The 16,956-nt window shown below is 38.6% G+C and overlaps 1 protein-coding gene across 2 annotated transcripts in view; it reads left to right on the top strand.

The window, feature by feature from the left end:
* The first annotated feature begins 475 nt into the window (after positions 1-475).
* Positions 476-16,956, top strand: part of LOC128694744 (uncharacterized) — a 42,605-nt gene continuing 26,124 nt past the window's right edge. The window contains exons 1-2 of one of the 2 annotated variants that reach the window (XM_070095974.1): positions 476-555; positions 13,867-13,935. In XM_070095974.1, the coding sequence (XP_069952075.1) occupies positions 553-555; positions 13,867-13,935 (72 nt within the window). In that variant the 5' untranslated portion in view covers positions 476-552. Of the gene's footprint in view, positions 556-13,580; positions 13,653-13,866; positions 13,936-16,956 lie in introns of those variants that run through there. The other variant, XM_070095973.1, reaches the window with a different exon arrangement.

Raw genomic sequence — 16,956 nt, 5'->3', positions numbered from 1 at the left:
TCCAAAAGGACAATGTTTGTCTATCATGAACTGGAAGTATTAAAAAGCTTACAAAAAAAAAAAAAGATGGAGCATAGCTGGACAAATGAAGTTCCAAATGCTTTAGATAATTGCAAATAGAAGATTACGCGCAGCAAATTAAGCTCATTACAGATTCTCGGGCAATAGCTCGATGAGGTTTCCCTGGAAAGTAATTACTAGTTTAATCATTTCTCATTATGAGAGAATCAATGAGGCACTTAGACCATCACAGATAGTAGGAGAGTCACCGCTAGGCAGTCAGGTATTATATTACTGACAACGATAAGAAATATTGACCAAATGTACGATAAAATTAAGTCCTTAAATGGTTAAGGTATCAACATGTTTCAGCTATCTCATAGGTTAATGTATGTTTAGCAACACTGTGCCTCTCTAAGGAGTCTTTGTATATCTGTCTGTACATCACCATTATTACATAAAAAGATAATGAGAGGCAACCCAGCAGCGGAGTATTTGTATATATATATACCGTACGTAAAGTAAGAGACCATTTCATTACCTCTCAGATTAATGGTAAGTGTCGTGTGTGTGTGTGTGTGTGTGTGTGTGTGTGTGTGTGTGTGTGTGTGTGTGTGTGTGTGTACACGCGAGTGGGCGTGTGTGAGTGTGAGTTCATATTTTCTTATTCAGACAAATTAGGCAAATGGTTTTCTAAGAATTAAAAAAAAAATTAAATGAGAAACAATTGTGATTTGGTGCACATTGAAGAAACTGGAACTTGGGACCAGGATAAATGAACACCAGTGCTCAGTCAGGTACAGCCAAGAAAGCTATGCACTGTTTTCATGCATGAAGAATTCACATCATGCCATCCACTGGGTCAGTGTCAACATCATTAACAAAATGGAGGACCCAAACAAACGGAAATCGGCTGAAGCAACACTAATGGAAACTATACAGAAACTTACCCTTGCAATAGGAACTTTCAAAAGGAATGTGATCACCAAATATGCACAAGAGAACGCATCCCTGTTCCAAGTAAAGCCAAGCATCATCTAGCCTCTGAGTAGGATCAATACAGTCCTCCCTAGAAATTCAGCATTATATATAATGACAAGCCAATATGAGAAGTCATGTCCCCAAAACTTTTGCCATTTTGAGATGCAATTAGACTTCATACATCACCTCGAAGACCGAAAATGCTCCGCCTCTACTTTCTCAATACTTACCTAGCAGACCTCCAGAGAACTTGTCATCCATGCGCTCGGAATACATCCCGAACATCAGGAGTGGCTCTTATGGAGCAGGTTTTTTGAGAGTTGAGACCCTTAAACCAGAGAAAACACTGGCCGTTAGATACTAAGAGATGCAGTCCTGAATCCTGTTGCAGTAACACCTGTACTATTCCGTAGGAGCTCTGTGTGGACGGGGAAGGTAGCAGACGAGTTTAAAATGACTTGCAACATCATACACACCTGACTGAAGACATCACTTAAATCGAAAACGACGTTTTAGGGCTGTCCCTGCTAAAGGGAAGTAAATGGTACTCCACTCGCACACTCCACTACTCCTTCGAGATCCAGTGACAGGTCACTATTAGGAAAATACTCGTGCCAGGGTTTCATTCCTGGCAAACATATTATCTTCATTACTTTGTATTCTTCTGAAGAGGTCCTCAGCTGAGGGTAGAAATATCCGGACTACATTCTCTTCCTCGCTGTTGTCTCCTGTGGGATTTCTTCTCATATATATATATATATATATATATATATATATATATATATATATATATATATATATATATATATATATATATATAATATATATATATAATATATATATATATATATATATATATATATATATATATATATATAATATATATATATATATATATATATATATATATATATATATATATATATATATATATATATATATATATAATATATATATATATATATATATATATATATATATATATATATATATATATATATATATATATATATATATATATATATATATATATATATTTATTGTGCCGAATAGGTAAAACTGGTCAGTTAGCAAGAACTCGTTTAAAATAGTCCTTTCTAAAATTTTCTCTTTTCTTGAAGTCTTTTTGGTATTAGGTTAAATGTTGGTAACTCGGATATTGCTTTAGCCAGTTTACAATCTCTGAAGTTTAAGCGCGACTTTTCCTCCTAATACCTGATAATGCGATCACCCTGATCTCACATCTGACTTATTGACCCCATTTTTTCATCCCAAGGCCTCTCTCCAATCCCTATAAATAGGGGTTACAATTCAAATGACTCTGAATTACAACATTCCAATGCCCATCTTTGAGTGCAGGCATTATTGTCCACCTTCAGAATTCGAGCCTAACCAACGTGTTTACTGGAATCCCTTCATAAATGTTACCTCACACTCCATTAGCATGTAAAATCCTAAAATCCGCTTCATCCACTTTCGCAGACACACAACCTTCTGGATGTTCAAATCTCTTGTATTTAAAACTCCCATCTCCCTCTCCCTCCAAGTCTTCCTGTGATGTTCCCTACCCCTCCTGCCTTCCACCTCGCATTTATATATTTTATTCAAGTACTCTGCTTCTTTCTCTTTAAAGAAGTATACCACCTTAACAACCACTCCTCCACCCTTTGAAATATACCATATACCCCACCCAGTCTTTTAGTTCCTTCTTTCTCCTTACAAAAACAACAATAATAATAATCAGTCTACGTGACGACCTTTCATTTATTCATTTCTAATCCAGATGTAAGTTATTTAATATATCTAGTTACTTAAAACCTTAATACCCGATACTGTAATTACTGGATTAATTTTTCATGATTAGCAATTTCAAAATGTAAGTAGTTAAAAATCATTACAGATTGTGACCGGTGACGCTGTAATTAATGTTATTCTGGCTGCTTTAAATCTTAAAATTCTGTTACTGAGCATCATATGAATACCGAATTGCTTATTAATCAAAGACAATACTTTATTTTACTACTTTTCATCCACTGTAAGTGAAGTGTTTAAGAAGGGGGGGGGGGGGTTCAGTTTTATTTATTTTCGTTTTCAATTTTTTTTAAATCTGTAACACTTGCTACCGGTAAACCTTTTCATTTTTTCCCACTTTCTCTCTTTTATCTCTTATATGTAAAATATTTACTTAAGAGCGCTGTAGATCTAATGAACATTATCTCTCCTTTTCTCACCGTCAGTTTTTTCTTATTTTTTAGTTACTGTTACAAAAATCTGTCTCGATGGCATGGTGACAATATCTCAAGTTTAAATCACCGTGAGGTTGAAGGGATGCTTTGTAACTGGGTTCAAAATTTTGTAGTGAAGATTATCTGCACTGACTTATGATGTACCCAAACTGGTTATTAAATATGTAGTTGAAAAAAGGCATGTCTTTATATCGTGTATCATCTGCAGTGGTGTTTCCTGTGTTTGAATCCTCGATACCTTTCAAAATCTGTTAACTAGAAGCGAGCGAGTGTCTTTGTAAGGGAGAGATAAAAGGTCTATGAATATTGTTAGTGTATCAGGTCACTAGTTGCCATTTTTATTGCTTAAATATACATCTTACACGAAAACAGTGCTTTATACAGCCTGTTTTCTTTGATATATTTTTGTATAGTTTTGCAAAGCTCCACATATTCGGTATTATATCACTGATGTGTCAGTCTTATTTTCTTAATTTGGTTTTAAATTACTTATAATTTTCCAGTCATGTCAAACTTTACTATGCATTCGAATAATAAGTTAGGCTCTATATATAATGAAAACTAAAATATGTCTACTTTATCTTATAAATTCTGAGAGACATCACATCCAGATAAGTTGGTTCATCATCTCAAGCTTGTCGATAGAGACTTGAGATACTGACTCAGACATTATCTTGTTGTCACCTCCAGTAACTTTGCACGCCATTGTTGGAATAAAACAAAGGCAAACAGAACGTTTTGTTATAGAATGTATGTTTAATTCTACTTGTCTATAATTATCCAGTCCTTTCTCTTGCCCCTGTCTCTTCTTTACCATGGGAGTCTTACAGTGGGTGAAGTCACTTAACTTCAAGGAGATGATGACACTGTCAGTGTCATTCATCTCCATTGTTTTCTGATTAATAGGTCTTCTCGTAAACCTGTTTATAAACGGTATATGTACTGGGAGACTATTATCGCTTATCATATATTCAATGAAAGTTTATTTTATCTATAATGGATTAAAGGATCTCCAATATTAATGTAGAGGTAACATGTATATTTAGTGATCCATGTGTTGTCGACAGACTTGAAATCTAAAAAAGAAAAATTAGCTGCGCTTCGGCATTCTCTTTGCTTTCTTTATTTTATTTGTGTAAATGTGCTTGTGTCGCATGCAGTTGCAAGATGTGTATAAAAAATTGAAATGTTATCTTTGAGTATATGTCAGCCCGTATGACCTTCAGCAGTGGGAGCAGTAACTGTGTGGGGAAGTGCAGGTGGCTCTTCCCAGGGCAGCGCCAGCCTGGCACTGGAGCCCTTGGCGATAGCAAGACTTGCTGGGAACACTCACACCTCCACACTGCTCTTATTTGCAGTCCAGGCGCGCACATGCGTGTACGCGCGCACGCACACACACACACACACACACACACACACACACACACACACACACACACACACACACACACACACACACACACACACACACACACACACACACACACAAACACAGGATGTTCCAGAGATGGGACACAGCAACAAGGGGACACAGTTGGAAGCTGAAGACAGATGAATCCCAGGGATGTTAGAATTTCTTCAGCCACAGAGTAGTCAGGAAGTGGAATAGTTTGGGAAGCGATGTAGTGGAGGCAGGATCCATACATGGCTTTAAGCAGATGTATGATAAAGCTCACGGTTCAGGGAGAGTGACCTAGTAGCGACCAGTGAAGAGGCGGGGTCAAGAGCTAGGACTCGACCCCTGCAACCTCAACTATGTGAGTAACTAGGTGAGTACACACACACACACACAGGTGAGTACACACACACACACACACACACACACACACACACACACACACACACACACACACACACAGGTGAGTACACACACACACACACACACACACACACGCACACACAACCGCTGCAACCACAAATAGGTGAGTACACACACACACACACACACACACACACACAACCGCTGCAACCACAAATAGGTGAGTACACACTCACTGTCTGTCTCACACACACACGACACTAGAGGACAGGAGGGTCAGGGGAGACATGATAACGACATACAAAATACTGCGTGGAATAGGTAAGATGGACAGAGACAGGATGTTCCAGAGATGGGACACAGAAACAAGGGTTCACAAATGGAAGCTGAAGACTCAAATGAGTCAAAGGGATGTCAGGAAGTATTTCTTCAGTCATAGAGAAGTTAGGAAGTGGAATAGTCTGGCAAGCGATGTAGTGGAGGCTGGAACTATACATAGTTTTAAGACGAGGTATGATAAAGCTCATGGAGCAGGGAAAGGGAGGACCTAGTAACGGTCAGTGAAGAGGCGGGGCCAGAAGCCGAGTCTCGGCCCCTGCAACCACAATTAGGTGAGTACGTACACACACACACACACACACACACACACACACACACACACACACACACACACACTGCTGTAGCATAGCATATGAGCTCCTAGGAAGCCTAAGAATAGCGTTCCGACACCTAAGGAGTCATTCAAGACACTATAAACTATGTACGTCAAGCCCATATTGGAATATGCACACCTGGTTAAGCACGTCAAGAAATTAGAAAAACTGCAAATGGTTGCAAGAAGACTAGTCCCAGAGCTAAGGGATATGTCCTATGAAGACAGGTTAAAGGAAATCAACCTGATGACACAGGAGGACAGGGGGGGTAGAGAAGGCATGATAACATAAGATACTGAGAGGAATTGACAAAATCGATAGGCATAGATATGGGACACAGCAAGGAGTCACAACTGGAAGTTAAAACTCAGATGAGTCATAGGGATGTTAGGAAGTGTTTCTTCAGTAATAGAGTTGTCAAGAAGTGGAACAATCTGTAGTGATGTAGTGGAGGCAGGAGCCATACAGAACTTTAAGTAGAGATATGATAAAGCTCTTGGAGCAGGGAGAGAGTGGACCTAGTAGCGACCAGCGAAGAGGCGGGGCCAGGAGTTATGAATCGATCCCAGAAACCATGTATAAGTTAGTACACACACACACACACACACTTTACATACACATCTACTTGCACTTGTTGCCACGTCTTGACTACTCGTTTATATAAATTTTAGACATTGGTGTAAGAACCTATTCTTGTGATTCCCATCAGGTGACATTTCCCATGAGTACACACGTACTACTGTCACTGTACGTATTTCACTTTCAGACGGTGTACTTAGAGATGTAAACACAGGTAAGTACAGTGAAAAAGAAAATATACGGCAGTCCTATTACCCTTGTTGCCCATTTGCAATGAATAGGTAAATGAGAGGACGTTTATAATATCCGTAAGTTTTAAACTGATTATAATTACGTTCATAATGAAGGGCCTAAGGGTTAAACCAAGCCTGGGGAATGGTAAGTAATTAGATCTTATTCGAGGACGGCGCAAATAGCATAGATTCTTTTAATGAAAAATCACTAGCATTAAAACACTCGTAGTGAAGAGGATACAACAACAGCGAGCTAAGACGGCATCTCGGTCTGAAGCTCTTATCAGGAGTTGGAGAAAAGTTTGCCAGCCTGGTTTAAATTTCAACAAAATTTGTTTATTCTCCCTCCGCCTTTTTGATGATCATATTACATTTATTCCACTTGTTAATGCAAGAGAAGAGCGAAGCAAACAAAAATGATAGGTTAGTTTTTAGCTTTTAATTGACGCCCATTCCCATCCCGTGGGCGGTTGCTAAACCATTATAGACGCACACAATGGGTCCAGAGACTCGGCCCAAAGTAGAAATGTTGAATGAAAATATCAAGAGAACAAATACATTCATTATTGAGAATAAAAAATCCATTCTTCAACAAAAAAACAAAAAAGAACTTGCTAAATGAGAGTAAATCTGAACATGTTTTGCTGCAGCAGTTGGAATCGAATGTAATAGATGCCTTTCAATAGAAGTTTACTTTTCAAATTTTACATCTTCACTAAGTAAACCCTCGTGTAGCCTCCTAAAGCTCTTCTAATAAATCATATAGTTATTAATCTTTAGAAAAAATCATCTTTTGATTCTATAGATTTTATATTTCTGTGGCACATCCCACAGATTTTGCAGTTGACTGAGGATCACTGCCTGCTTCTCTTGTTTACCAAAAACGCATAAGCAGTTTTAACTCTGTTTAGGTCATGCGTCACTTGGAGACCAAACGTTTTCAGGGTTATATATTTTATTTCTAACATATATAAGGTCGGGAATTATTAGACGAGGATTGGAGGGCAGGTGAGAATTGAAAAGTCTGGTAGGGATTAATTAAGTGACAGGTGAGTACTTGATAATACCTTGTTAAGGAAGCTGAAGGCAGTTCTGCCACAGGCAACTTTACGTATTCTGCCGATGTTGTCTATTGTATGTATGAATATGGACACTGGCCCGATGAAATGGTATTAAGCAGGGCATTGTAAAAAAAATGTGTATAAAAACGCTCCATTAATAATGTCAGTGGACGGAGTTTGTTCTGAAAACGGAGAGGAGAGGAGAGTTGTCTAGTCAATACAAGGATAGCCATGGTTGAAGAAGGATGGTGTTTGGGGGGAGGGTGATTTTGGGTAAGTTTATGCCATAGGTTGTTTTAATAATTTTTGTTTTTACTCTCTTGATATTACCTGTAAGGCATGTGGAGAGGCCTGCAGGTTAAGAGACCAGTAGAAGGGGAATGTAATGGAACCCCACTGTTAATGTTGAACATTGAGACACTTAGGCAACATATGGGAATCTTTATTTAGGAAACATTTCGCCACACAATGGCTTCATCAGTCCAATACAAAGCAGAAAGGTTTAAGGTGAGGAGTAGTTTGAGGTAATCAGTCCCTCAGCCTGGAGTCGATGTGTTCAGTCCATCACTCTTGTAGATGGACTGAACTCATCGACTCTAGGCTGAGGGACTGATTACCTCAAACTACCCCTCTCCGTACACCCTTCTGCGTTGTACTGGACTGATGAAGCCACTGTGTGGCGAAACGTTTCCTAAATAAAGATTCCCATATGTTGCACAAGTTTCTCAATGTTCAACTTGTCGGTTTTCAAAACCATTCATCCCACTGTTAATATGTAGAGGGTAGGATGTGTGTTGTATAATTAAGGCTTGTTATTATTAATATATTATATATTTGTATGTTAGTTTTTGTGCCCTTCCTGATAGTTAATATAAATATTGACCACTTAATTTGTTTTTTAAGAAGCAAGCTTGGCCTCTTGTTGGTGTATTTTCTTTAATATTATAAATGCCCCTACATAAGCTGTTGCCCCTAGGCGCCAGTGCATGTATTTACGTAACATAATTACGTTACAGATGGTTACGTTTTTCACTCAGTTGAAACATTGTCTACTGCCCCCTTTCCCGGCACACACTCATTATTTTATACAAGTTATGATTGAATTCTGTGTCCTATTCGTCAGGCCAGTCTTGTAGTTAAAGGGTTTCGTTTACTGATGTCGTCCTCAATTCATATCATCATTATCGCGTTGTCTCCAAAGTTCAACATGATAAGGACCAACTCAGCAGCTCCACTTTGACAAAGAATAGGAATGACCCAAGAACTAACCATAGGAGACTTTTTGTTACATTAATCTTTACATTTATATTTCTTCCTGCTATGTATTTAGTCGAGAGACTTTTCCTTTACCCCGACCTGTGTCTGTATTTAATAATTTTGCCTTCAGCTGAGCAGCGTCAAAGGCTTTATTGCAGTCTGGAAATATATAGTCCAATGAGAACGCTTCTCTTTTGCCTGACTTCTATCTCCCCCCAAATTTTTTTTTTTTATATTTTATGAGAAACACTAATCCCTTGTGGGTTTTTACCGATCAACTAAGGTGAAATCTTGTCTAGGAACGTTTTCAATACTGCCAAATTCTTCAACAGTGCATGAAATGCTCCTTTTTTCCATTCTAATAGTGCAGCGACTACTATAATTTGCTTCCAACTCCACAAATATACTGACTGCAGAACAACACAAGAGGAAGAATGAACACTTTATTAGGTAAAATCTCTCATGGAGACCAAGATTCTTAACGTATCATACACTTGAGAAAGGCTGCTCACAGTGTAAAACGGGGCCCTAAAAAAGTGTGTTTTTGTTTTGTATCTCGTCGGTTGTTATGCCTCGTAAGCTTAATACATCTACTACTATTTCTTCCCAGTCTAGCAGTGTCTATTCTATTTCATGTAGCAGCTGAGGGAATTACTCTTACCAGCCCATTCCAGCAGATGGGCTACTTTCACCTCTCTCCCAACAGTGCAACAACTGCAATTGCTTCTCGCCGTTCTCTTAGCAATTCTTGCTCACGAATGTGTGTTCATTATGTTTGAATTTATAAAAGCTGATGAGTGGTGTATTATGCTTTTCACGAGAAATGGAAAAAAAAATCCTCTTGCGATGAGCCATAAAATGGAGTTTGCGGTTACTAGACCAATGACTTCCACTGGCTTACTGATTCACTCCTTAAATGCATAACAACATTCAAATTTTTTAGGTATCCCCGAATGGAGACCTTCATGTGGTTGCCTATTTTTTGCCATTTTTCTATTTTCCTTCCTCCAACTATTTAATTTTATTCCGCTTAAAACACGAAGCCTCATCTGATCCTTTTCAAACTCCCAGCTTCCTGGAATAGCTCCGATAACTTCCAAAACTGTGTTGCTTGGCTTCAAACGTTCCAAGAAAAAATGAGCCTCCTAATTCGAAGACGGGGAAGAAAGAAATTCGTGTAGGCTCACACCTGATAAATATTCGTGTAAAATATCATGATTGCTTTATTCTCATTAAATCACGTTAATATAATTGAATCCTTCTTCTGAATGACCTCAATCTTTTTATTGATGATGCCTATTATGGCGAGAATAGCGCCCAATATATTCACGAGTGAATTTGTCAGTGGTATAAATTGGAATCTGTGTAATAACAAGAGAATTCCTCTTCTAAATGGTGTGTTTTCCAGAAGGAATAGTTTACATTGTTACTGAACTGCACAAGTCCCAGTTTGCCAGTTTTATTAAATAAGCATTGAATGGAAATCAGCATCGCTAACTAAAGATGTCTCTTTTTACCGGCTTAAAAATATTAACGCTAATGCATTACATAAGAAGAAAGACCCCTGTGACTTTAGTGCGTTTAGGTGAAAATTGGAAATCTTCATAAAAATTCAAAACAACTTGGAATTGTTGGATCCAGAGCGGTTACTGGAAAACGTTTTTTATGATAGGCTTCAAATTGTGTGGTGATGGGCTTCATTAGAAGAATACTCGGCTTTCACCTTTAAGCTGGGTAAACTTTAAATTTCAAGTTTTCTTAAATTAGTTACTGTGTAGTATGTAGGGAAAACTCTTCTGGCCAGCTTCAGACACTTAACTGCTGGTGTATCTTACACAAATAACCCGTACGTAGGAGAGAGGAGCTTACGACGACGTTTCTCTCCCACTTGGACTATTTACAAAGTCGGACCAAAACGACGTCGTCAGCTCCTCTCTCCTATGTGTGAGTTATTTGTGTATTGTTCCAGTCAAGGTATTGTGCCTTTGTTATTTACTGGTGTATCTTAGTTGTTTTGAATTCGTGCTTTTTATGTGATAATTTTACATTTTTTATGTAAAATTTGACTTCATAAGCACTATTTTTTTGTCTTAGAGCACTGAGAAGGAAATAAGAAAACTTATCAGAGAGATCTTGTTATGAAAAGTTAATGTATAAGTGCATAGGTTTGCGATAAACGGAAAAAAGAAAAGCCTGTAGCTGAGCGATGGACATGCCCGTCAAGGAAAAGAAGCAGAGAGTTAGATTCCCACTCAACTTTGAGGTACCCTAATCAACCAGGCTATTAGTGCTGGCACATAGTACCTACTTGCATACTCACCCTTAAACGCTGATAAATCTTAATTTGAGAAAATTTGTAATTAATTTTGTCCTGTGTCAGTCTCAATTTGCGTTTTAGCATGGAAAATTTAGGGAAATTTGGAATATTAGTTTTCGTGGATTAATTTCTGAGTGCCTCATCCAATTACCTTTACCCTTTAGCGCCGATAACTTGATAATGCAAATTCTGAGCGGATTCAAACTTAACGTGCTGGTATATTTTAGGTTATTGGTCTTTCTGATAAGCGCATGGCTCTTTATTGTGGCTGCAAAACAGTTTCTTAATGGAAGGGTTGAATTAGGTTTGGACTGTATATGTCCTAATTTGTCAGTTTTATTGAAGGAACTGTGATATTAGTGTTCATATGAAAATTAGTGAATGTCTCTGATTCGCTTCTACCTCGTTAGAAATTTGTGCAGCACTGCCATATTCCCTTCATGAGCATTGACGAACGTTGGGCTGAGGTTATGTAATATACAGGGATACCTTTCTCGGTTCATGCAGCAACTGAGATGCATTTAATTTGAAACCATATTATATTGTACATAATCTTCTCATGTTATATTTCAGTTGTTGCGAGTGCCTCTCCAGTGCTTTCATTCCTTCTGTGTAATTATATCTTTTTTAACTCTGGAATTCACTCTGTTGTATATGTCACTTACATTTTTTCTATTTTAATAATGTCGTTCACGATACAGACAACATAATGCAACCAAATATTAAATTTTTGACCTAGTGTATGTTATGCTTTTACTGGGTAATATAATCTCCATTCATATATTTAGAAGGAATCTGGAAACATGCCAACATTAAATTTAAATTCTTTGACTAATATTTTATGGTTCTATTATTTGTTTTGTATACATCTAGATCTTATTCTTTATCCCAGGATTATAAAGTCCGAACACGTATTCTCTCTTGCAATTCTGTAACAAGAAACTCAAACTGTACTCACCTAGTTGTACTCACCTAGTTGAGGTTGCGGGGGTCGAGTCCGAGCTCCTGGCCCCGCCTCTTCACTGATCGCTACTAGGTCACTCTCCCTGAGCCGTGAGCTTTATCATACCTCTGCTTAAAGCTATGTATGGATCCTGCTTCCACTACATCGCTTCCCAAACTTTTTCACTTACTGTCTACTCTGTGGCTGAAGAAATACTTCCTAACATCCCTGTGATTTATCTGTGTCTTCAGCTTCCAACTGTGTCCCCTTGTTACTGTGTCCAATCTCTGGAACATCCTGTCTTTGTCCACCTTGTCAATTCCTCTCAGTATTTTGTATGTCGTTATCATGTCCCCCCTATCTCTCCTGTCCTCCAGTGTCGTCAGGTTGATTTCCCTTAACCTCTCCTCGTAGGACATACCTCTTAGCTCTGGGACTAGTCTTGTTGCAAACCTTTGCACTTTCTCTAGTTTCTTCACGTGCTTGGCTAGGTGTGGGTTCCAAACTGGTGCCGCATACTCCAATGTGGGCCTAACGTACACGGTGTACAGGGTCCTGAATGATTCCTTATTAAGATGTCGGAATGCTGTTCTGAGGTTTGCTAGGCGCCCATATGCTGCAGCAGTTATTTGGTTGATGTGCGCTTCAGGAGATGTGCCTGGTGTTATACTCACCCCAAGATCTTTTTCCTTGAGTGAGGTTTGTAGTCTCTGGCCCCCTAGACTGTACTCCGTCTGCGGTCTTCTTTGCCCTTCCCCAATCTTCATGACTTTGCACTTGGTGGGATTGAACTCCAGGAGCCAATTGCTGGACCAGGTCTGCAGCCTATCCTAGCGCGACGGGCTGGAGTTTTGAGACTCTATGACCGCGGGTTCAATCCCGGCCGGGGGTATGGTTTATCCAGATCCCTTTGTAGTTCTGCCTGGTGTGCGTGTGTCCGTGCGTGCCTGTGTTTGTATATATGGAATTTACTAACTGAACGTGGTCCACTTTTTAGGTTTGTTTTGGTTGATTTTATGTCATTAATGTTTGTAATTTTTAAAGCAAAGAATGACTTTAGCCTCCACAGTCGTTTCATAGTTCCCTTCTCTTGTTACAATGCAATTTTTTTTCCCTGGCATTTCAATGACTCTTCTGAGTTTAGTTTTCGTCAGTATCTCCTCATCCTCGGGTCTCCTGTAGTCTCCTCATCCTTGGGTCTCCTGTAGTCTCCTCATCCTCGGGTCTCCTGTAGTCTCCTCATCCTTGGGTCTCCTGTAGTCTCCTCATCCTTGGATCTCCTGTAGTCTCCTCATCCTCGGGTCTCCTGTAGTCTCCTCATCCTTGGATCTCCTGTAGTCTCCTCATCCTTGGATCTCCTGTAGTCTCCTCATCCTCGGGTCTCCTGTAGTATAACACATTTGTCTACTCTGTCGATGCTCAGTGAATATATTCTATCTTCAACTGCCTCCCGGCATACCCAATAGACCCCTGGCTGTCTTCAAGAAGACGCTGGAGCACCTAAAATTAGTAACTGACCAGCCGGGCTGTGGTTCATACGTCGGGTTGATCAGTCCCTGATCCACCATGAGGCCTGGTCACAGACCGGCCCGCGGGGGCGTTGACCCACAAATCCCTCTCCAGGTATACTCAAGGTATCATATCTCCTTTGTTTTGCCAAAGGACTGAATTCTCTTATTACGTTTGAGCATATTCTCTATCTTTTATATCTTGCTTATTTATTTGCCTCATTGTGTTTGCTAGGGCGAGTTCTAGCTCCTGGGTCTCACCTTTACCTATCGATTAAATGTTTTTTTTTATAATTCTGTAATATAAATTAATTTCTCTCCTCTATCAGATGACTCGGCTGGTGTTGCTGCTGGCTCTGCCCGCACTCTCCCTAGCTTTTTACAGTTATGATGATATGGTGAGTACCACTTTGTTGATCCACAACCTACCCCCTAACCTTGCCCTAACGCCCTGCCCCCAGACCTTGCCTCCACCCCAAACATCCTACCTCATACCGTGTTCCCAAGCTCGCCCCCAAATCCTGCCACAACCTTTCTCAAGCCCTGAGTAATACTGAGACCTACACACCTCTGTGTGTATATAACCTCACGGTCGCATTTACTGACTCATTTATTTTTCTTATTAGTCGATAAATGTGTGTTATGTAAACGTAGGTAATTCTACCTACCCTTCCCAAGCTATATCAATCATGAAAAAAAGTTATTTGTAAATTCAGAAGGAACATTTAGAAATTGAAGTTGGGAATCACGTAAGATAAAATAAAATATATGAAAAGTGGGTAGACTGGATAATTACTTTGGGCATGTGATATGTAGATTTTGGAAGCTGTTTTGGTGCTGGAGAATCAGCGTGTGGAACACATCTTTCTAACCGTCTATAATTTATGGTGATTCCACACCCTAGATAAAATAAACTCGGGATCATTCTAACAACCGTCCGTAATTTATGGTGACTACAGACCATAGATAAAGTGAACCTCGGGATTTTACGATCACACATCCGGCTAGTTTTCTGTTAACTCATAAAAAATATAGTACTCACTTCTATGCATCATTGTATTAATTAGTGTCTATATTACAGTGGATTAAATTTGGTAAAATAAAGGTACCTAACGTAACCAAATTTAAAAAACCTATGTAGAAATATCGGCTAAAACAATTAGTGTAAACCAAAAGTTGGTGTTAAGGTATGTTCAAGTAATTTCTCTATTCCTTGTATATCTAAAGTCATTAAGGTTTCTCTTCTTAATAGTGCTTCGCTTTTCGTGCTATTTTTGACATTAATTAGGTTTCTCCGGAGGGGGACCTTCTTTTTTGACATTAATTAGGTTTGTCCGGAGATGGACCTTTAAATGACTGCCTAATTTTTTTTTACCTTGCTTCTTCCGCCAACTTTTCGATTTTTTTTTTTATGCTTAATAACTGAAGAACCATTCATCCTATCGGATTCAAATTTTGATCGCTTGTGTATGATAGAACCAGATCCTAGGAACAGATGGGACATGCAGGTATACTGTTACCAAAGTTATTGACTTTATTCCCAACATCCTGGAATGGCTCAGCAGACTTACAAAACCCTCAATGGCGTGGCTTTAAGCATTAAAAAATCTTTCTCCATAATTAGAAAACAGAGGAGAGTGAAATTCAAGTGCGTAGCCGTAGATTTAACTATTGTATGTGTGAAATTGTCAAAAATTTATATTCCCGTTTAATTATCACGATCAAAATGTGCCTACCTCTTCTGACTGACTTCAGTATTTAATAGCTGATGCATCTTACTGCCAGAATAATTCCCATTCAGTTTAATTTGTGTTGGTAAATTTGTCAGTGCAATAATTATTTTTTGTTCGAATCATTTGAATTTTCATCATATTGGACTATCTTAAACAAAATATTCTTTTCTTACAGGACTATAGTGAATTTTAAAAGTAATGCAACTGCAAAAGGAAAGAAAATATTCCAAACTCGACGTTTTTATTGTGTTTTTTAAATTTTCTGTGTTGAGTGAACCCCTAAATACTTCACGATGTGTTATCAGTCGTTCATTTCTCAGCTACAGTTTTCTCTTACCATCGAAGGTTTCCGTTTGACTAAAAAACTCCTTATCCAATCGCCTTCAAAGTTCAAACTTTAATCAACTTTTACTGGATCTTTAGAGCAACTGGCATGATCAAGTTCTTTCTGCTCAGTTTTATACAGATCAAATATATGTATGTATGTTCGTACGTCAGCTTGCGTGCAGCCAGCAATAACAGCCGTATCCCACCGAGGCAGGGTGGCCCAAAAGGAAAAACGAAAGTTTCTCTTTTCAAATTTAGTAATATATAAAGGAGGAGGAGTTATTACCCCATTGCTCCCGGCATTTTAGTTGCCACTTCCACTTCCCCATGGAGATAAGAGGAAATAAACAAGAACAAGAACTAGTAAGAAAAGGGAAGTGTGTATATATGTGCTTGTACATGCATGTGTAGTGTGACCTAAGTGTAAGTAGAAGTAGCAAGACGTACCTGAAATCTTGCATGTGTACGAGACAAAAAAAAGCACCAGCAATCCCACCATCATGTTAAACAATTACCAGCTTACTATTCAACTATCTCTACAAATTGCAGGCATATATATATATATATATATATATATATATATATATATATATATATATATATATATATATATATATATATATATATATATATATATATATATATATTTAACTTGGTTCTTTAATTCTCTACTTTAAAAACTCACTGTTATTCGAGTGCCTAGTTATATCTCACAGAGCTCACTGGACTTGCGTATTTACGTTGTGTTGTCTTTCATTGTATGCTCTGGGAGAAAATTAAAAAAAAAATTTAACCAGTGAAAAAATAACTATTTAAACTACCAGTTATGTTACAATTTTGTAGAACTTCAAAGAAAGTCACTGTATGTTAAACTGTAAAGACAACTTTTCAGGATTCGCAATATTTTTTTTATTTTAAGTATTCTAACTAAAATTTTTACCCAGTGCCTAAGTTGAATGTCTCGTGTCAAATTATTTTTACTGACAGTGTCTCGCTTAATAATGAATAATTAAAAATAGTCAACCAGGAGACTTTCCCACCACCATTACCACCAACACTACCACCACTACCACCACCACTATCACCACCACGACCACTACCACCACTACCACTACCAACACTACCAACACTACCACCACTACCACCACTACCAACACTACCACCACTACCAACACTACCACCACTACCAACACTACCACCACTACCAACACTACCACCACTACCAACACTACCACCACTACCAACACTACCACCACTACCAACACTACCACCACTACCACCACCACTATCACCACCACGACCACTACCACCACTACCACTACCACCACAACCAACACTACCACCACAACCAACACTACC

This window comes from Cherax quadricarinatus, chromosome 51, assembly GCF_038502225.1.
Source record: "Cherax quadricarinatus isolate ZL_2023a chromosome 51, ASM3850222v1, whole genome shotgun sequence".
Classification (NCBI taxonomy): Eukaryota; Metazoa; Arthropoda; class Malacostraca; order Decapoda; family Parastacidae; genus Cherax; species Cherax quadricarinatus.
Note: the sequence above shows the minus strand (reverse complement) of the source record. Positions and strands in the feature narration are given on the sequence as shown.